The sequence below is a fragment of the Notolabrus celidotus genome, chromosome 21, assembly GCF_009762535.1.
Source record: "Notolabrus celidotus isolate fNotCel1 chromosome 21, fNotCel1.pri, whole genome shotgun sequence".
Taxonomy (NCBI): Eukaryota; Metazoa; Chordata; class Actinopteri; order Labriformes; family Labridae; genus Notolabrus; species Notolabrus celidotus.
The window spans coordinates 23,026,130-23,049,202 of NC_048292.1; the positions used below are offsets into that span (position 1 = coordinate 23,026,130).

A 23,073-nucleotide genomic window follows, 5' to 3' on the forward strand; every position below is an offset into this window, starting at 1 on the left:
CAACATTACCAATATGGCTCTTGCCGAAGATTGGCTTCAAAACAGCGCTCAGATGGGTGACGTCACGGATACTACGTCCATTATTTATACAGCCTATGTTCCTGTGGTTGTTGGGATGTCACTTCTTGATGTGACAGAAGTGACACACACACACACACACACACACACACACACACACACACACACACACACACACACACACACACACACACACACACACACACACACACACACACACACACACCGCTGATAGGAGGGATTTAAAGAGGTATAAACCCTGCCCATGTCAGTTTACAGCTGATTTCTGTTACACAGGAGTCTCAGGAAACTCAGAACTCGATGTGTGCTGCAGAGAAACAGGGACATGGTGTTATTGTTACATTGACTTTACCGATCCTGAATTGACAGACCTGTGCACAAGCCTCCAGCTTCTTCAAATCATGAAACATTAGCCTTCACAATGTGACCTTTTGGCTACCTGTCAAGGATTGTCTGAAGCTGCTCCTCTCATAAACGTGCTTTATTTCCCTCTACAAAGGCCCGGCTGGAAGTTGCCCCTCTCCAGCAGGGTGATGCCTGGAATCTGGGTCAGCGTGTAGTTGGCTGTGGCTGAAAGTGTGAAGCACCTGAATTAGAGCATCAGAAATTTCGCCAAAACTCTCAGGAAGCAGAGCACTGTCTCATCATTAAACCGGTTTAACGTGTCGACGAGAGAAAACACTTCCTCTCTCCAGGAATGAAAGCCTTAAACATCTGTGACTTCCAATCTCATTTGAAAATGCAAATGAGTGTACTTATGTAAAGTTAGTTTGATAGTTCCCTAATAAGGGAAACGGGAATGACTCTGGAGCTTTCCCATTACTGCCCTCGTAAACACGGTGTTTCCCTCTGCTCCCTCCTGATGCATGGATGCAAACTGTGCCTTGAATATTAAATGAATCCATCCAATGGCTCTGGTTTCAGATCAGATCTGATTGTGAGCCAAGGCTGCAGCCAGCAAGAGCACGATAACAGAGCTGTCCAATAATCCAAGCAAGGAAGTTATTGCAGACGCAGCGAAAACAGCTGTCATCCTTTTCTTTCACTGATGCACTATTATTCACTGCTCCCTTAAATTTTTCTCACCATGCACATTTGAATTTTTAGCTTCTCGTACACAGTGCCTATGCAAAGATGATTGCAAGGCAATCATATGGTAGTTTCAGCGTCAACTTCAAGCAAATGTTCTGCAGAGGCCATCCTCAGCAAACAAACCCACCTGATGATTGAAAACCTTTGCATGACAAGTAAACAGAGCCATGTTTAAAATGAGAGATCTCAGTAGCTCTTTAGGGCTGCAAACCTAACACTGGACTTCCACCAGCTCTTTGTCTGGTCCGTCTCCGATCCTCTGCGGTCCGACCCCGTGCTCTCTCGTTCGTCAACACACATGGGTTGCGTTTTCGGAACTCAGATCTGGTGCTGCGACGTAGAGCTGGGCGGTATTGAAATGTATGTTATCACGATAAAATGTTTCATATCAGTTGATATCGATAAATATCACGCTAAATATCAAATCATTATTTCATTTATATTTAAAGTCAGATTTTTGGTCCTGAGTGAAAGTTGAAGAAATCAGACAGTTTGTTGGTATGTATCTGGATTTCGTTTTCTGATGAGCTTCTTGAATCCCTCATTTCTGTCGATGCTAACAGGAAGCTGGTCTTTTGTGCAGAGCTGGTAGGTTTTAAGTTTTCTTCAGTGTTGCTGTCGCTCATTTCAACTGTGTTTACATTCCGCTCCAAAAGTCTTTAAGCCCTGCCTACCTCTAACCCTGCGACATGATTGGCTGTTCCATGCCACCTTCTTCTTCTGTCTAATGTTGGGTGGCAACCAGCATTGAAGTCACATTAGCGCCCCCTCTGTTTCCAGTGGTTGGGGAATGTAATTACAGGTTTAAATATATCAAATTTTATTGCATGTTTGTTATATTTATACTGAGAAAAAATATATCACGATAATTATCGTCATCGAATTATTGCCCAGCCCTTCTGTGACTGATTGGAGACGAACCGGACACGGATCTGGTGGAATTTGGCCATAAGAGCCACTATCCTGTTCCTGGTGCAGCTTGTTTTTCAAGGTAGAGTTCCTCAGTGTTAGTTGTTCACAAGGTTTTAACCAGTAGCCAGTTCATCCACAAAATGTCTCTCTAGCTTCAAACTGAAAAAAAAATTAGAAACCCGTTAAAACATGTCATTTAACAGTTTTACTCTCAAATTCCATCTTTGACGAAACCTTTCAGTGGAGCTTGGAGCAGTGAGCTGAGCTGCCTCTGACTCGAGTTTACTACATAAACAAAATACTTCCTCAGTTTAAAGGAAAATTACAGCAATGAGATTTATAATAGAGTTTTTTTATCCATTTAGACATTATTTTAGCAGGCATACTTCCACTGAATTACAAAATAACTTCCACAAGAGAGACAGCTGTACAAAGAACAAACAACAGACTATAACAAGCAGTGATCAGCAGTGACATGTCAAATCAGTGCTCTAGTTTAAGTCCCTGTAGCTTCATTTAAAACACTTTCAAATTTCTATCTCATGTTCAATCCCAAACCCAGATTTAGTCACCTTTTATTGTGCTGTTACTCTGACTACCACCATCACTCCTCCTGTAAACATGCGTTTTCACAGATATGCTGTCTAGCATTTTGTAGCTCGGATCACGTGACCTTTGACTCCCCAAGGAGAGGGACCATCTGTTCCTCTGACCGGATCATTGACAAAAGATAAACCTGCTGCCTGCCTGCTCAGATGATGCTCCAGCCTAAAATCAATGGTCAAATTGGAATGTTTAATTGACAACACTACCTCTGCTCCTCCCTGGCTGCTGTCTGCTCTGCACGTAAGCAGGGACATAATTAAGAACAGGGAAGTGCACAAGCTGCAGTTATCACTACTGTTACAAATACCACCATCAGCTTTCTTTAGACGGCAGGAGGGAGAGAAAGTGGCCGCAGTGACTGGCATGGGGTCAGAGGTTATCTCCACAGTTACCTGAGATGGAGGAAAGTGATTACATGTGGTGTCTGAGGGGTCAGAGTCAGGCCCTTTAACCTCTTGTTTCTTGATGGACAGGGAAGCAGTGTGTGCGTGTACATCGATTAAATACCGAGGTGAAGGAACACAGTATTTCGAGTAATAACCTCAGCTCAGAAACAATCAGTATGAAGTATCTCCTGTTAACCCAGTCTTGTCTCTGGCAGGTAAAGCGGTCTGAATAGCACATGGGGTAGTGCAAACAGATTGTACGGAGACGTGTGAATGACTAAAACTTGGCAGTGAGCGGTACAAACACATCCTGGCAATATTTAAAAATACAGGAATAAAAAATACATTTCATTTCCTCTCCAACACATCCTCCTCTTCAGTCTGTGTTAGCCTCCATGATAAGATCCCTCCTCCCCTGATCCTAGCTTTGGTTTTTCCTGTTCTTCTCTTGCATTAGCATGGTAATATCACAGGAACATGATTTACTATGCTTGGGATCTAGGAATTGAAGCCTATTCTGCTGTCAGAGCTGATGTAGAAGCTTTAGATGGGCATTTCAAGCCAAAATACTATTTGATAATCACTGGCATTTATTCAGCGATTTTTCGTAATCGAGCAGTCTGATAGCCGGTTTGAACTGTCAAGTTGACACAACGTAAACACCGAGGTGTAAACAGTAAAAGTAAACACTCCACGACACACCTGTCCTGTTAACGGTCCGTTTGTGTAGCAGTCGCGTGAGCTAGCACCGGGACGAAGTGCTGCTATTAGCGGGCTCTGTCTCGATCTTTATGTCAGTGTTTCAGTGACACAGCAGCGTGGCGTGTGTGTTTACATCTTACAGCCATGCTCAGTCTCTGCTATTATCTCTGTTTCTGAATCTCACACCACTATACACACATTTCCAGCAACTGTTGCTAATGCTTTCTTCTTCTTCTGTTACTTAACACGGTTAGCAAACAGCTTTAAAATGCACTGCAACCACTGTCTGCCGGGAATATGTATAAGAACCAGGCACCGATGTAAACGATGAAAACTGTACTTTTGAAATGAGATGATATTCATATTAACTCTTCAGTTTTTAATAAGTGAACGAATATTCGAGCATTGGAAAATCATGCCTCATCTCTAGTATAGATATACGACTCTTTACTGTGAGTGACGTGTTGGTGTACATGTAGCACAGATCAAGATGTGGCATTAAATATTGGCTGTGCTTTTTGTGATCGGCTGGTTGAATTGATCTATTCTACCTACACTCAACTTTATGATGCATGTGCGTCCCCCGTATTGAACTGTGCTGTAGGGTGTAAGGTTTAAAGCTAGGGTTGGTAGTCCCTGGAAAACTAGCATGAATTTGAATGTAGCATGTCTTCAGGACTCCATCTAACCCCGCCCCCCCTCCCCTCGGAGCTCCTCCAAACGACGCCCCCGCTCACATGCACGAGCGCCGCTGATTTGCGACCGTGACTGATTCAAAACTGGTCCTCACCAAAACATTATCATAGTGAAAGTTAAAAACACAAACAAACATGGCTGCTGTTAGTACTCACAACTGTCATTCTAGCATTATCCAGTTGTACCGGTGACACGATATCAGGAGGAAAGTTATAACACACATATAATACTGTAACAGCTCTACTGTTTGTTAAACGTGTTCAGTGTAGATGCTCTTAATTCCTACAGTGTTGACGGTTAGTGAAGGCATCAGGAGAGGTGTAGAGTGTGTGAGCGGGAGAGAGGAGAGACGAGAGGAGAAGTTTTTCATTCATTCAAACATTGATTGTTGTTTTGTTGGTTGGTGTGATCACGACCGACAGTGACCGGTTATTAAAACTCAACGTGTTCATGAATCGTCTCGTCATCACTACAGAGTCTGGACTGACGCTACAACATAGACATTTCTGTAGGACTTACTAAAAGTAATTAATTCTTCTGCTTGTCAGAGCCCCCGTGGTGAGAGCTTTTTAGACTCTGATCCGGACTACAGTCCTGAGCAAAGCCCCTCATCGGGTCAGAGGGGACAGGCCCGAGGTCGAGCGAGAGGGGCAGTCAGTAGAGTCAGGGGAAGCAGAGGCAGGAGACGGGGACGAGGAGTGAATGCCGGGGAAATGTATGTGCAGGAGGCGGGCAGAACAGGATTTGATTTGTTTAAAATTTTGGGCCCCAAAAACGGCGATTGGTTGGTGTTTTCCCAGGTTTACGCCGGCTATAGTTAACAGCTTTTTTCCGCTCTTTTTTTAAGAACACATTATGTATTGATTACCATCAGGACATAAAGACCATTTTAACCAGTATAACAAAAAGTGCATCTAAATCTGACTACCAACCCCAGCTTTAAAAGACAAACGATGCTCTCTTGCGTTCATAGATTTGCCCCGATCCCAGCAATTCAGATACCCCTTTTCCACTGAGGCAGTTTCAGGGCTGGTTCAGAGCCGGTTGTATTTTGACTGCAACAGAACCGGCTCCAGGCCATGAAAACAGGTTCCAGAGCAGCACCAACTCTTTGCTGGGCTAGAACCACAAACGGCGTGTCATTTGGATGAAGTGGAAGCCAATCATTAAGATCATTAAGCTGCTTGTGCCTGCGAGTTTGTGAGGTCAACATGAGCAAAAACTGGATTTACTGTTCAAGTTTGATGCATTCATGCTTGCTGAAAGCCAGGAAAAGAAGACGAGATAGTCTCTTAAATGAGTGTGCACGCATTGATAGTGTGTACTTTGTTTTAATTCTCTTCATCTGTTCTGTGACACTGACTTGCTATGCACTCAGACCCTGCACTGTGAAGTGGTGCTGTCACGTAAGCCCATGCGAGTGTGCATATAAATATCTGTATGGCGCAATAATAAGAGAAACCCTTTATGAACAGGTTTATGATTCTGTTTGTTGCTTTCATAGCTTCTTTAAATATTTGTAACCCTTTATAAATGATTGTAATTTAATTTTTGAGAAGAATCACAATTAAAACTGACAAGCACATTAGCCAGAGAAAATGAAATGAGATAACATCCTAAAATAGTTCAGCAGCCATGGTGTGAGTCATTTTTCATCCAAGTGTGAAGAAGAATGAGTCTGTATTAGTTTTTGTCATGCACCCTCTCCATCTTGCTGCTCCAACATCAGTCCCTTGTGGAGGCAGATATGCTGGTTCAGCTGATCCTCCTGGCCGTGCAGGAGAGCCCGAGACAAACTCAGAGGTTAGACGATATCCAAGCCCTCCTGTTCAACAGCTCTGCATATCCCTGACATCACCAGTTTTAAATGGATCCTAATATTGTGTTTTCTGCTTAAGATCTGTCACAAGAGTTAAAGCTGTTGAGTTTATCATTTCAAGCATCAGACTCTGTGGAGGCAGCCTGAGCTCCGTGTTTACAAGATGCATCTCTCGTTTCCGGGTGAGGGAGGCTAATTGTGGTTTCCTTGATGTTACCATGGCAGCTAATTGAATATCAGCAGCTCGGTTGCTCATGTGTGTGACAGATTAGATCTCCGTCGATAGGACTGGACGAACCTGTCTTCATTCTGTGGTCTGTATTTCCTTCTTTCAGTGGTGCAATCAGTCATTGAAATGAAGGACAGGCTCTGTGTGTCTGACGCTGCAATGAGACGCTGTCCTGAGGTTCAGTCATGCTGTTGTCCGTCTTGTGATCTACGTGCTGTTTTGCTCTCTGGATTCTTGTGAAGAGCACTTGAGTCAGTTTGTTGTTGTTACCAAAACTAATTTAATTCACTGACAGTTTGGGAAATATTCTCTAAAAGTCAATGCAGAAAATTCACACCTGTAACGTGTCCGGTCCGTCACGGCACCTGATCTGATAGGTTTCCATTCTAGTCAATGTGTTAACTTCCACTGGATCCACTCCATTGTGTTCCCACTAGGGATGTACATTTTAAGTATTTTCCGTGATCGATTTTTGGAAATGTTAACGATCAATTATCGATTAATTGATTAAAAAAAAAACATTATTATTCTTACGTCAAAAACAATGCAAATAGGTTGTTTTCCCCCTACATTTTATTTTTTACAGCAACAAAATGCAAATAACTGACGGGATTGAATACGGGCACACGTTTGACACGCAGAATATCAACGATCAGGCTCATTAAAATATTCTCCTAGGATATAATCTTATAAAGTGAAGGCTCATAATACTAACAGAAAAGTACTTCAGACTCACAGTGTCCAGTTTTCTGTCTACTTGTTCTTATTGAGAAAAATAATCATGTGTTTTCGGTCAGGTGTCAGCCAGGAGCGCAACCGGGTCATAATCAGTCCCGCTGGAGAAAAGCCCAGACGGCTCTGATGTTGCTGCTCTGGAAATGTAGCGTACCAGAATTTCCCACCTGTCTGTTGCCTTTGTATCCAAAGGTCAAATGTCCTGTTTAAAGTTGTCAACCTTTGTGTCCGTGTCGTTATTGGCAGCAGTTTTGTATTGATCCTCTTTTAAAAAGCGCACATGGAGACCTGACGCACAGCCGCAGCCGCCAGCTGAGCGTCTCCGCTGTGCGCAACACCTTTAACAGCTGATTCACATCGAAACATGCTTTAAACTTAAAACACCTCCCTGATAGATGAACTAATATGAGACCACATGATGTTTGTTCCACGTGACGGAAAATTGATAACAAAAATGTGTTTTTCGAGTAATTTCTTAACAATCAATTAATCGATAATCGATTAATTGTGGTCATCCCTAGTTCCCACTGTGTCTCTGATCCAGCAGGTCAGAGCCCTCTGGATCAGATACACAACACTTCTATTTTTGCCGGATGTTGGAGCACGACGCATCAATCTCAACAGAGCAGATGGAGTGGGACAGGAAGTCAGGCACCAAAACAAAATGGAAACATCCGGTTAATTTTCAGAATAAAACACTCTGTGTTATCATCAGATCATATTTCACTTAACTACAACAACAAACCGTCATGATTAGCTGAGCCAGGCCTGGAGTCAACAGGTCAGAGGTTTTCAGAGGACCAGAAAGACAACATGGATGAGGAGAGGAGGAGGAGAATCCTTGATTCAGTGATTACAGCAGGAAAACCTCAGTCACATGACTCCAGTTGTCTGGTGGTCCTGCTCTGTGCTGCGTTCTGAAAACACAACCGGTGGGTCTCTATGGACGGGGGAGCACGGACCGCAGCAGCCACAGATCTAGTGGAAGTCCCTTGTAAGAGTTTACTCCTCTGTGAGACTTTGCGATTGTTTACAGATTTTTCTTGGCTGCAGGATGTTTTTCTCCTTCACGCTTTTATTGCACATGTCACAACACTCTCCTTGGTCTTGTCTAATAATGCAACATAGCTCCCTCCTTCCTCCGCCTGGCTCCATCATTAGAAAACATCTGTGTGTGTGTGCAGGATTTACCCCGTTGACCGCGCTGCTGTGAGGCACAGTCACTGAGAAGGAAACCTTTCCCCAGAAGAGTCAGAAAACAAGCAATTATTTATGAAATGTTTTGAAGATATAAACCCACAGAGGTTCTCCAGTTTGACGAGTCAAGGTTGAAGTACTGAATATTTTTTTAAATAGCAGGAATTGCATTACAATAACTTGTATTAGACCCTTTAAACACTCGTCTTTTCAGTCTTTTCTTGACATTTAATGGAAACCAGAGACGCCGTCACTCTGATATGGGTCACAATATGTCATTCCCTGTTTGTGTCTCTCGTGTAATGTTCTGTTGGAGGGTTTGGTTATATAACAAACTATTTAGAGACATTTTAAACATGCTCACTTTCAAAGATTACTGCACTGTTTCTCTCTATCCCTATACTTTCTTTCTATGTGTTAAGTTCTGTCAAATCACAAAACATGTATTATTTCTAAGGCCAAGGTAACGTTACGTTACGTTACCTTCAAGCGTTTAATAATCCTCTGTATGGCAATGATGACATTTCTTTCTTTCTAACAACAATACAGTTACTGAAAGAAACAGCATGCCCTCAGTTACTCATCTTAATCCTTCTCCTTTCTCTCTGTTGTTCTCTCTCTCTTCAGGAGCTCAAACCTCAGAGTCATTACAACCATGGCTACAGCGAGACGGTCAGCCGTAAAAACCACGTGGATGACTACAGCACCTGGGACATCGTCAAAGCCACACAGTGAGTGGATGATACGTGTAAATCTGTGGGATGTTGTCTCAGTTACCTCACGGAGTGTGTGTTTTTGTACATTTACAGGAGTTAACAAACGGGCTGCTACTATTTAATCTATGTCACTGTCCTGTATTTGTATCTTTGATGACTAGAAGTCTTGAAGTAGCTTGCCCTCTGTTCAAGCACAGAGTATCTTGAAATGTATCATCATCCTGCCATATGTCATGCACAATTGACCTCCTGCATGCTTCATTGATCTGTTAGTGAACTCAGCTGTTTAACATAAAAGAAAAAAGACAAGAGCATGGAAAGATAAGATGATCAGGTACAAATGAAACAGAGAAACAACGTCAGGGCCATGTGGTTTCTGCACAAACCAAAGATGATACAGAGGTTCACCGATTGTAAAAGAAGCAGCTGCATAACTCTGAAGAAATGTTGTGCGGTTTCGTGACTCCATATGAAAAACTTCTTCACTCAGGGTAAAGCCGGGCGATCCTACAAAAGATGTTATCACGATCATTTTTTTCACATCAGTCAATATCAATAATTATCATGATAAAAATCTAATCATTATTATATTTAAATTTAAAGGCAGATTTTTGCCCTGGAGTGAAAGTTGAAGACTGGTTGTTATCTTGTATCTAGATGTAGTTCTCTGATAAACCACTTGAATCCATCATTTCTTACAGTGCCAACAGGAAGCAGGTCTTTTGCATAAAAATGAGATTTTTATGAAGTTTTAATTTGTAGATTATTTTATTTTCACAGGCTGAGATAATTTGCATAATACTTTTTATTTACCCACATCCTGAAAGCGTATTCAGTATATAATGGTTGGGGGTTGTAATTACAGGTTTAAATATATCAACTTTTTTTTTTCACTGATATGTTTATTGACGTTTGACATTATTGTTAAATGCAAATAATGCAAAACCAAGACAGCACAAAGACAGAGTGACACTCAACAACAACAACAATTATAGAACAGATTATATTAGAATTTAAATGATTATAGAAGTGTATATAAATTAATATGTATGAATAAATAACAAAATAAAGAAGTAAATAAACAATTAAGTAAATAAATAAATAGAAAAAATCAAATAAATCAAATAAAAAATAAAAACAATTAAAAATAAATAAACTGTTATTGGTCAGTCTGCCGCCCTCAATATCAGTTTTGAAAATTGCTAAATTAGGTAAACACCTAATCGGGGATCTCAGAGAGGTCAAGCTCCTGCAGATACTTCAAGAACGAGTCCCACTTCCTGTGACATTCCCTCAGGAAGCCTCTGATCTTCTCCAGGTTCACAAAGTGAAGAATGTCCTTTATCCAAAATATAAGAAAATATATCACATTTTTATCAAACATTTTCTATATTTATATTGAGAAAAATTAATTATCATTATCGCCCAGCCCTACTATAGGGTGTCAAAACTCTCACCACTTGTGGATAAACAAAGTTGACTACATGTGCCAAAGCTCCGTGTGTCTCATGAGAAGCGCAGGGACCTTTTTTGAGAGTGGTGCTTCTTCTTTTTTATTGTATACCTCTTTCTTACTGTCACACTTAAAGTCACAATGTTTTAAACTGTGATTTTCTCATCAAACTTCAGCCAGAGAAAAAAAACAACACGCTCTGAAAATGTGGAGAGAGTGTAGGAGGGAGGTGGAGAAGAAATCCCCCTCCTGAAATGACAGAAGTTTTGTTTGTTTGGATTAGAGGTTGGGAAGTTTCTTAAAGTTATGCTTCAATGTAGGCGTCTTGTTTGTGTGCTCAAGTTGCGTGTGTGTGTGTATTATAATGTTTTGGTGCATTCTTTTTTTATCAATTAATGTGTTTTTTTCTGTATTTGAATGTGTGTGTCATCCCTCTCTACTCCTCTCTCTCTCAGGTACGGCATCTTCGAGCGCTGCAGGGAGTTGGTTGAGGCGGGCTTCGATGTTCGGCAGCCAGACAAAGAAAATGTAACACTCCTCCACTGGGCCGCTATCAACAACAGGATAGACCTAGTCAAGTGAGTTACTTATGTTTGTACATGAAGGTGAGGGTGGAAGCTGCAAAGAAGTTCAGAGGAGCTCGTGCACTCATACTGCAAAGGCCCCAGTTGTCTTTTTTCTCACCACATTCCTACATGTTGCATCTTTGGTTGCCCAGGTTAAAAAGGATGTGTAGCTCTTCCTAGCACCATCTGTCATCACCACCCTGCCAGCTACCTGCACAGTAGTTGAGCTCAGCCTACAGTAGTGATAGAATTTGTAAAGTATGGTGGTCTCTAAGGCCTATGACTAAATCACAGAGACTCACACCACCTCCCTCTGTGGGTGACTTGTTGTCTTAAATCTTGGTGGGTTTTCAATCAAATTAGCACTCTATAATGTTTGTTTACGTAATAGTTTCACATTGTTATCTTTAATGCATGATTATGACCTAATGAGGGTGAGAAGCATCAAAAAGAGGCACCCTACACCGGTCGAGTATCGATTCATTGATTGTTACTCACTTACTCAAACAATTTTTTTGTTTGGATTTTCTATCACGGTGAACAGACATCATGTGGTCTCATATTTGGTTCAGTTATCATGGAGGTGTTTTAAGTTTAAAGCATGTTTGGATGTGAATCAGCTGACTGAAGGTGGGGGCTGCGGCTGAGTGACAGGTCTCCACGAGCGCTTTTTTCTCCCCCGCCAGACTGATTCTGACCCGGTTGCGCTCCCGGCTGACACCTGACCACGTTCACATGCTTATTTCTCTCAATAAGAACGAGTAGACAGAAAACTGGACACTGTGAGTCTAAAATATGTTTCTGTTCAGTTCCCTTGTTGAAGTCTGAGCCTTCACTTTTATGACTGTATGTCCGCAGTGATTATGAGCCTGCTCCACACGTTGATATTCAGTGTGTTTAACATATTGAACACCTCAATACAATCCGTAGATATTCAATACTGTCAGTTATATACACTGTGTCGTAGAGGAAAATTTGATTCAGGGGAAAAACGCATTTGGCTTTGTTTTTTTATATGGAAAACTTTTTGTTTTTAAATGACTTATAGATTATTAATCGTTAACATTTCCAAAGATCGATCAATGAGATCAATAATGGGAATTTACATCCCTACTGGGTACCCAGCATGCCTTGCACATTGAAGCAGTCGTTTGCTTCATCTAGCTGCGTCTTTTGGGTGAAATACCGTAACACAATAAGCTAGCTCTCTTTGCATTGTATACTGGTAAATTGGTTCAGACTGTGTGCTCACATTTTAGATGGCAACAAAGGTATTAGAATTTAAAAAAACTAAGTAAAAACTCCTTCAGAAGAATCAAATTGTCAGTTTTGAAAGGTTGAATGTATTTGGTATACCATTAGCCTATATAGCATTTGATTTTCATCTTCATCAGACTAGTATCTTAAACTTTGCACCCTGTTTGGAGACATGGAAACACTTGAGTTCGTCACAATTGTGTAATACTGTGTGTTATTGTTGCTTCACCGCTGCAGGATTGGAATTCAGTACAAGACCCCTAAAAGTGCTCATTCATGGTCTGCAAATAAAGCAACAGTATTTCTATTCACTTTTGATTTATTTTAAATAGTTTCAGACACTTTTAGAGGTTCTTATATCCAGAATAAAGAGCGGGTGTGTTGGATTTTAATAGAAATTATTATCTCAAGGTGTCGTCAGCTCACCATAAAGAAGCTGTTTTACAAGGAGATGCACTGAAGAGTTTCATCTGTTTATGATCGTGTGTGTGTGTTTGTGTGTGTTTTTGTAGGTACTACATATCAAAGGGAGCCATAGTGGACCAGCTAGGAGGAGACCTGAACTCTACACCTCTGCACTGGGCCACCAGGTAACACACTGATAACCTATCTGCTATTTGATGAATGAAACACTTCTTCTTCTTTAGTGAAATTTCTGTCAGTGATGGCAGAGATTGGGTTTCTGCAAAGTGGGTTTCTGCTTTCAAGGATTCGTCTTTAGGTCTTTGAGCAAATTTTGACCTGATTATGTGAACAGTAGAGACAGAAAGCAAGTACAGTAAGAAGCAGACCTTTGTTAGTTTTAGAGCTTCAATAAAATCATCCACTAGATCTTCAAATCTGCAGACGTGGGGAGTAAACCCGACCTCTGCCAGAAAGGCAGCGGGACCTTTTCTGAAGGATTGGTCACAGATTCTGTGTTTCTTGTTGTTTTATTTGTCAGTATGTAGACGTGTGTCTTGGTACACAGCTACGACATGTAGCTATGTAGCTATGCTAACTAGCGCTAGCACTTGTCCATGATAAATAAAAATCCTCCACTAGATCTTCAAATCTGCAGACGTGGGGAGTAAAACCGACCTTTGTGTTAAGACAGCCTACAACTAGCATGCCTCCCTCCTAAGCTCCTTGTTAGCACACATTTGTGCAGGTAATGAAAAACGGAGGGGGGATTCAGTATTATTTTATACAGTCTATGGGCTGAACAAGCTCCGAGCTCTGACTCCGTGACAGACCGGATATTGTTGTGACGTAACAAAAACATGGAAGTCTGAAACGGCTCGTTTCACACACATTTACAGAAAGGTGTAGAAATCAAAACAGGGGCAGAATGGATTTTTTTCATTCTCGGGGGGTTTGTAGACATGCCAGGGAAACATATTTCAGGTAGAAAACCATTATAAAGTCCATTTTGCATGATATGTCACCTTTAAAGCTAGGGTTGGTAGCCTCGAAAAACTACCATGAATTTGAATGTAGCATTTCCTCAGGACTCTGCGCAGGAGGCGGGCAGAACGGCAGAACAGGATTTGATTGGTTTCATAATTTGGCTCCTGATGGCAGGGATTGGTTAGTGTTTTCCCAGGTTTACTCCGGCTGTAGATAGCAGCTTTTTTCTCTCTTTTTTAAGAACACATTATGTATTGATTGCCATCGGGACATAAAGATCATTTTAACCAGTTTAACAAAAGGTGTATATAAATCTGATTACCAACCCCAGCTTTAAGAGATAAGATAGAGAATAAAACAGGAAGCTTGGAGGAGAGAGTGAGGAATGACATTCGGCAAAAGGCAGAGGGGAGGAACCACACCTGGGCCGCTTGCTTGGAGGGACTTTTGCAGAGACTGTAGCCTCTGAACAATGGTCATGGGAACCCCTGAAGTGAACCAGTGCTCCTAAAGTGCATTGAATGATCTGTGTATTTTGTGCTGCAATCTGCAAGATAAAACCTTATGAGAGTGCAGGGGTTTAAAGAATGAAATACAAAAAGGAGCTTTTGGCAAATCGCTGCATTTACAGACAAGAATGGCAAAACATCATGCACCAACATACTGAGGCAGATACACCTGGGAAACTGAATACAGGAGACATGTTGTTAGCTTCTCTTGTCTGGATGTGAGGAAATAACAGAATATATTTCTTTAAATGTATTCCTCTGAGATGTGATTGTTATTGATGAAAAAGTTACCGGTGTCATATCAAGGGCCACATCAGAAATAAACACTCTTAAAAACACACATTCATGAACGACCAAGTATACTTCTTTATCCTCAATTTAAGTCTGATTCCTTTCTTGACTATCCCTCAGTATTGATGTAGCTGTTGAGAGGGGACAGGTCACATAAGATCCACCCCCTCATTCTAAGCAGACAGAGGGGCATGAAGCTCTCTCGTCCTGAATTATTAAAAAGCTTGACTACAGGGATCTGCAGACACTCAGGGGTCCTGTGTCACATCGCCACCTCCCCCAACCGGTGACCAATAACCTTTAAAAGCTCCCCCGCCCCCTCCGCCTGTGTGACCTCACACCTGCTGGAGCTAAATGCTTTCTGTTCTAGTTTTTCTGTTCACCTCCACACTCCGACTATATCTATTTCTGTGCAGTGTGAGTGATTGCACACGGCTCCCCCTGAGGCAGAGGAATAAAACTAAATGAATTTGAATTTTATGTTGTTTTCCTAACCTGTTCTTTTACATCTTTATGGCTCTGTGGGTGCAAGTTTACATAGCAGAGAGAACTGGTAATAAAACATTCAAAACTTAATATAATACATGGAATAAAAACCTTGAACAAATCACCTTCTACCCCTCTGAGACGAGCATTAAACTATAAGAGATGACAGAGAATCAGTCTGTCAGCACACCAGCATATGAAGCTACTCTGCTTATTGTGCAGACAGCACAGTTTAATATCAGTGGGAGTAGAGACACCCTCGTCCTTGCACTGGTTAAGCTAGGTCACCCACTCGGCGTGTAAGTGGGAGCTCAAATTAGTGGTTCTGGTCTTCTTGATCCAGATCCAGTCCTCTTAAAGTCTGTTATTTGTTTGTTGTTGCATGGGCGTTTGTTCTTTTCCACAAAGGAAACAGAGCTTATAACCGTTCAGTTCATGAGATGTTATTTGTCCTCAGAGGCTGAGTAATAAAAGTAGAAACTATAAGTATTAAATTGAAGTTTGCTTTGTGTTCATCTCCTTCCAGACAAGGCCACCTATCCATGGTGGTGCAGCTCATGAAATACGGTGCAGACCCATCTTTGATTGATGGCGAGGGATGCAGCTGTGTTCATCTAGCTGCACAGTTTGGCCACACCTCCATCGTGGCCTACCTAATCGCCAAAGGACAGGTACAGAATGTCTTCTCTCTGTTGATGTGTCCTTAATCTGTCTTTTGTGAGGCCAGTTTGTGTCTTCAGTACCTGAACTTCCCACCAGGGGGAGCCATATAGCTTCTCTTTCTCCTCCAGCTGCTTCACTCTCTATCTTCCTCTCCTTTGTATCAGGATGTGGACATGATGGACCAGAACGGCATGACTCCACTGATGTGGGCAGCTTACAGGACGCACAGGTGTGTAGTGTAACCACTTGTTTAAAGTGTGAAGACAGTTGCTACTAGGGATGTAAGGATACACTCAACCCACAATTCGATCAAATCCCGATTTTTTTTATCCAGGATACGATTCATTCACGGTTCTCTAACGATTTTCAAGAAAACTGGATTGAACTCAAAATTTAAATAACTATTATTTGATTTCAGTTCTCAGATATTGACAGTTGGGATATCTTTTTTTTCTCATATTTATTTGTAAACACGGTAATCCTTTTTCATTTTTAAGGTGTGTTGTAACTTAAATAAAACCACTGCACACTTTTTTTCAGAACCTTACCAAAAACTGAAAATGACCGCACAAAAATACCTTGTTGGAAAATTTGAGAACAATTCCATCGAAATGGAAAGTGAATGATTCCCAAATGAAAGTGTTAAATATTCAAACAAATAAGGTCAATCTCTTTTAATAAACTAAAGTGCAGCTGATGCTCCTGGCTGTGAATTTACATTTTTTTCTTCAGGAATATCAGGGAAAGCCAAAATGCTGCCGTACCTCAGTCTGTAAACACAAAGGTGCATCCTGAACTGCTCGGTCATTCATTATATTTTAATTTGATGCTCAGACCATGATCACATGGTATGGAGCCGCAGAACATAAATTACAAATAACAAACAATATAATGATGGCACACGGCATGTTTGAAGTACAGCATATCTTACTTAAACAAAGGAAGGACATTCTTCAGAAAAGCCCCTAATTTACAGATACGTTTTGGCTTATCTGATTGCAAAAGTAGAATTAATTTAAACACAGAGGGATGTTGGAAGTAATTCCTGGGTATGAACCTCTCTCTATTATTCAGAATGCTTGTGTTCTTAAATTCAAACAAAATATGGTACTCATCGCCCACACAATCATCATTACAGAGATTACAAATCCTTTGTTTTCTATCCAGGCCTTTATAACTTCCAGTGACCTTAGGGATCCTTGTGTTATTTGTTCTAAAATTACAGTCAGCCTGTCCATACTTCTGGTTTTCAAATAATAAATATTTTTCTTGTTTTACATCTCGTTCAACCTTCACCTGCTGCCACTGTGTCTGTTACGCTCCACTCAGCGAGTGATGAGAGAGCAGCGCAAGAGACTTCATGATGTTGAACAAGCGGAGTGAAATGCAGATAGCGCCTCCTACTGTTTAAAAATAATATCCCAATACAAATTTTGTTGAATCAATTTTAATCCACCCTTATTTGTATCCATTTTTTACCATCTTGTGATATATCCTTACATCCCTAGTTGCTACTACAGCTTTAAGATGAGTTGCTTCTGTGGCTTGTCTCTCTTTATAAGAAAGGGAACAGCTGGACTGAATGTTGAATTAGTTTCCCCTCAAATAGAGAAACTCATGCTTGGTAGATGTCTGGCTGTTTAGCCACTTATGAGTGCACCTGAACCCTGATACAAGCCAGAGCATGTTTCTGCTGACTGAAGCCACACACTCACACAACCTTGTCATGTGTAAATGAGCGGTCATTCATCAGGGAGATCGCTGACACAGAAAAACAAGTCGTGTGAGTGCTCAGCTCCATCTTAGAAGCTTTTCTCCAGCAGGAACATTTCTTATCTGGTTTGATTAATTGATAAATGAAAGGGGAGATTATGTCACCAGCAGAAAAATATAGCATGAATACTATTAGATCCTGTTGCTTGAGTCATGTCAGTAACTTTTCCTCTGCTATGTTGATGATAGGTCTCAAAACTCAAATACTTAAAGACACAATTTCCCCCCCTCTGTGTGACAGTGTGGATCCGACCCGGCTGCTACTGACCTTCAATGTTTCTGTCAACCTGGGCGACAAATATCACAAGAACACGGCGCTGCACTGGGCAGTGCTGGCTGGTAACACCACTGTCATCAGCCTGCTGCTGGATGCCAATGCTAACGTAGATGCACAGAACATTAAGGTAATCCCTTCCCCGTGGTATCATACACTGTCTTTGTGTATTTCTATATTTGATCTCTGCTGATATTATGAGAGAAAATTAGACTTTGATTAATGTTCTTACGATGGGTACAAACTTATCTTCTCATGTTCTGTAGGGTGAAACCCCGTTAGACCTCGCCAAGCAGAGGAAGAACGTGTGGATGATCAATCACTTACAGGAAGCACGGCAGGCTAAAGGATACGACAGCCCGTCCTACCTGAAGAGACTGAAGATGGACAAGGTAAACACATGCACTCTGGATTACACGGCACATTAAAAAGGGAAGCATGGTGGAGTAGAAAAACATCACATCACAGTGATTATCCATCACAGCATTAAAGAAAGGTGCAAAGGTAGAATCGAGTGAAGTCATCAAATCTGTCGGACAAACACACCTTTCCGGGTCTCTGTTAAACACCTCTCTCAGTTCAGGCATGCTCACACAGGCCTGTCCAGGCTGAACTCTTGCACTGCTGCAATGTCACAGCGTGTCCCAGGTTGTGATTACCGCTCAGTCCAAACATGTCAGTTTGGCACCAGTTTACTACTTCTCAAGTCTGCAACCAGACAGTCTGACAGGAAGGAGACAACGCATAAACAAAAGGTCATGTTTAACGTTACAACTACCAGGAAATACTGAAACAAAGTTACTTCTGCACAGTCCAGTCTGACCACAGAGAGTCCGAATGAATAACTCCTCCACACAAGCTCTGAACTCTGAGCCCTGCCTTTCTTTGTTTGTTTAGTATTTAAGTGATTCTTTGACATACACTACCAGTCAAAAGTTTGGACACACCTTCTCATTCAATGGTTTTTATTTATTTTAATTTTCAACATTGTAGATTAATACTGAAGACATCAAAAGTATGAAATAATCTGTTTTTGCCATAATCTGGATTACAACAGTAGTCAAATAAGGCTATCCATTGTGTACTAACCCTACCTCTGAACAAGGCAAGGCAAGGCAAGGCAAGGCAGCTTTATTTGTATAGCGCATTTCATACACGAGGGCAACTCAATGTGCTTTACATTAAAACATTAAAAGCATTGGAGACATTCAGACAGGCATAAAAGAACACAATTAAAATGATAATACAGAAAAGAAAAGGAAAATTAGAAATATATTAAAAATTACATTACATTTTTAATTTAAAGGGAGTTAAAATGAGCTAAGATAGGAAGGCAGTGGCAACACAACTGATGGTCTCAAACACATTAAGAAGGCAAGTCATTCTACAAATGAACTCTTGACAAGGCTCATCATCAATCATCAATCAATCAATCTTTATTTGTATAACACCAAATCACAACAAACGTTATCTCAAGACGCTTTTACGAACATAGGAGGTCTAGACCACTTTATGTCAAATTATGAACAGAGACCTAACATCAAGACAGGGTAAGACTCAGTCTGACCCCACCTTAATCCAACATGAGCATTGCACATCGCAGTATTTAGCTAGTTACAGTGGTGAGGAAAAACTTCCTTTAACAGGCAGAAACCTTGAGCAGAACCAGACTCATGTTAGACAGCCATCATGCCTCGACTGAGTTGGGTCTGGAAAGACAGATAGAGGGGAGTAAGAGAGAGAGGGAGCGAGGATAGTGATGAGACGAGTAGTAGAAGCTGTTGCCGCTGGAGTCCAGCACGTCCGTATCAGCTGGAGTCCAGAACGTCCACAGCAGGGGGACGTCTACAGCAGCTCAGAGGAACCTACGAGACAATGGAGCTCAGGGACTCCAGAAAGGTCTATGGTTAGTAACTTTAATGGGACAGTTATGTGTTATGTGGACAGCTCATGTTAATTAGAAACCGTTCCAGGAGACCACTTCATGAAGCAGACTGAGAGAATACCAAGAGTGTGCAAAGCTGTCATGATGGAAAAGGGGGGCTACTTTACAGAATCTAAAATCTAAAACATATTCTGCTTTGTTTAACACTTTTTTGTTCATTCAACAATTCTATATATGTTCTTTCATAGTTTTGATGTCTTCAGTATTAAGCTACAGTGTTTCAAATAATTATAATAAATACAAACCATTCAATGAGAAGGTGTGTCCAAACTTTTGACTGGTAGTGTACGTACATTTCACCATTTTAATTTGTATAATTTTTGAAGACAAATGTTGAATTTGTTTTTGACTCTGCTGTATTTTTTTTGCTGTCTTTCTCTTCGTCTGCTGGGATATTATTAGTTAAAAAAGGTAACGTGTGGAGCTAGACAACAAATAGATCTCTAAAGATCATGTTTATACAAATAACCAAATAGACAACTGTTAGCATCACATGTAGCTCTGAAGCTGCTCCCAATGTTAGATTAGATCCCTCGTGTCAGGTCTGTGCTGTCGTGTGTAGAGCCTCACAGGTCATTGGTAGATTTTTGGTATACATCTCACTCTCTTAGATAGTCTCTCAGCTTCTCTTTAGTCAAACAAATATATAGAAATGATACATTAAAACACTTGACTCTTAAACTGTATACAAACTGAAAGTTCAGCCTGCCTTCACTCGTCATACCCAGACATTTAGACTTAATAACTCATAAATCTACATAATATCTACTGATCATTTTGCAGTCTGTGTTGCATAAAGGCATGTTTATTCATATAGCACATTTCACCAACAAGACACTTCAAAGTGCTTGACACAAGACATCAAAAGAGTTTGGTCAAATAGCACAACAAAATAAAAAAATCTCTATATTACACAATGTTTTGAATCTTATAAAAAAAGGTAATTTAATAACCAAGATAGGATAAAACTAAAAATACCAGAAACAGAAGTTAAAATCTAACAAGCCTGCATTGAAATGTAAGACTTTTGCAAGCTACACTCTGTGGCAGTAGTCTGCAAAGACAATGATCTGCCTCAATTTGAGCGTTGCTACAGAGACGCCTTTCTGATCCGCCGAGGCGTCCGCTCCTGTGGGACGCTCTCTGGTGAGATAACAGCGACATTCACGACTGTCAGGCTGATTTTCAGCCTGTGTGGTTTGTGAAACATGATGAAAGAGTCGTGTCCCTCTGCTTCCAGAAAAGAAACAAAAAAGGAGAGGAAAAAAACTAAGATGTAAGACTTGAGTTACAGTGCAGTGTCGTCTAGAACATATAGTTATTAGAACCAGTTAATTAAGAGTTAGATAAAAAAAACCCAGATGTAAACAGGTGACTCTTCATCATTAATGTGAACCTGAAAAGCCAAAGATGCTTTTTATTCTTTCCTTTTCTTGTATATGTTTTAATTTGCACCATTTTGTTGAAAATATTTTGATTGTTTCTAGAAAAAATGATCTCTGAAACCTAGTCTCAGTTGGAAAATACTAGAAATAAATCAGCTGTTATGTACCTGACTGTACGGCAGGTAGATTCTAAAGCTCATGATTTATAACCCTGACATAATATTTCAGTTTTTAGTTAAGATCTTTTACTCATTGAATAGATTTTAAAACCCTCCAAAGATACAAAATACTCAACAGGACTCTTTCCTCCTTCAAAAATCTCTTGTATTGATTCAATCTCTCCTGATTCATTCCCTAACTGTCTCTTCTGATACCTGTCCTCTCTTTTAATGTTTCAAACCTCTCTTCTTTATGTCCTACCTTTTCTTTCTTCCTTTGTTTTGGGTGTTCCCCTCTGATTAACTTCTCTCTCCCTCCTCCTCCTCCTCCTCCTCCTCCTCCTCCTCCTCCTCCTCCTCCTCCTCCTCCTCTTTCTCCGTCTCCAGGAGTTCAGACAGAAGGTGATGCTGGGAACTCCCTTCCTGGTCATCTGGCTCGTTGGTTTCATCGCCGACCTGGACATCGACTCCTGGCTGATCAAGGGCCTCATGTACGCCGGCGTCTGGGTCACAGTGCAGTTCCTCTCCAAGTACGTCTCAGTCGCACATCCATCACTCAACTTGTTCATTAATCAACTATAACTTCTACAGCTCCTTTTAAAATATCTGTGTGATTTAAAGTGCTTGACATGTAGTTGAATTTATGTTCTATTTACAAACTACACATGCTCATTCCCTTGTGTGCTGACAAACACCTGTAATTTCCCTCCACACCGTGCCATTGTCTCATTGTTAAAGTCTGCAGCCACACGCACATGTTTAACCCCGTCACTACAGCCGTCTGGTCCTGCTGGTGTCGTTTGTTGTGCCTCTCTCTGACCGTCGGCTCCAGACTACAATAACACACATTACCCAGAGTTACCTCCACATTCAGTGACATTCTTCACATGCTTACTCCTTAAAATAACAATGTGACTGTGAAGGCTGCTGAGTCCCGCTGCAGAGTGTCGGCAGGATTTGGTCGAGTTTATTTTTGCTGCTGTCAGACTGAAGGGTTCAGATCAAACACTCAGGTTTGCATTCGTCCATATGTGCTGCAGTGAGCAGGTTTAACATCTGCTGGAAGAATGCCTTGATGTATGAAAGGCAGAGGGTACTAGCAGAGCAGTATCTGCAGAGGGAGTCGTACCAAGAAAGTACTTTAGGAAACCAGTGGCCCAGTTTAATTTCACTAAAACAACAGAAATCAGATCCAGAGTCGGTGTACGGCTGACGTCTTAGCTCTGTGTACACTTTCAGACTCACAGTTATTCAGAAGAGTTGATTTTAAGGCATCGCCATTCCTAGAAGAGAGGGTTGACACCCAGGGAGTTAAGTTCAGTGAGTGGAATCAGCGGATGTGACACCTTGCACACAGCTGAAGGCTCTCACCTGTCGTTCAGAACAGCCCTGCCCTTCATTATACATAACTTTCAGCCTTATTTAACTCAAACTATCTAGTCATGTTTACCCCTGTACAGCTGTCATAAGTGGGAGGTATGATATATGTCTGAAACAGGCTGTGAACATGTTTAAGTCCCACATTGGATTTCATTTCCTCCCCCTGAGGTTGAAGCCTGAGAGGCATGAGACAGATCACAAAGAAAGGTAATATGCTAATAGCTCTTCTCTGTTTTCTCTTTGTGCTGCAGGGCTTTCTTCGACCACTCCATGCACAGCGCCCTCCCTCTGGGAATATACCTGGCCACCAAGTTCTGGATGTACACCACCTGGTTCTACTGGTTCTGGAATGATATCCTTTACTGCTTCCGTTGTGACATTGTTCGCTCAAGGAAACATTTGAAGTATTCTTGGT

The 23,073-nt window shown here is 41.2% G+C and overlaps 1 protein-coding gene across 1 annotated transcript in view; it reads left to right on the plus strand.

The window, feature by feature from the left end:
• Positions 1 to 23,073, plus strand: part of zdhhc17 (zinc finger DHHC-type palmitoyltransferase 17) — a 46,356-nt gene that overhangs the window by 6,767 nt on the left and 16,516 nt on the right. Inside the window, exons 2-10 of the mRNA XM_034673430.1 lie at positions 9,041 to 9,144; positions 11,038 to 11,160; positions 12,918 to 12,995; positions 15,607 to 15,751; positions 15,908 to 15,972; positions 17,758 to 17,920; positions 18,057 to 18,182; positions 21,666 to 21,808; positions 22,910 to 23,010. Coding sequence (XP_034529321.1) covers positions 9,041 to 9,144; positions 11,038 to 11,160; positions 12,918 to 12,995; positions 15,607 to 15,751; positions 15,908 to 15,972; positions 17,758 to 17,920; positions 18,057 to 18,182; positions 21,666 to 21,808; positions 22,910 to 23,010 — 1,048 coding nt within the window. The remainder of the gene's footprint in view (positions 1 to 9,040; positions 9,145 to 11,037; positions 11,161 to 12,917; positions 12,996 to 15,606; positions 15,752 to 15,907; positions 15,973 to 17,757; positions 17,921 to 18,056; positions 18,183 to 21,665; positions 21,809 to 22,909; positions 23,011 to 23,073) is intronic.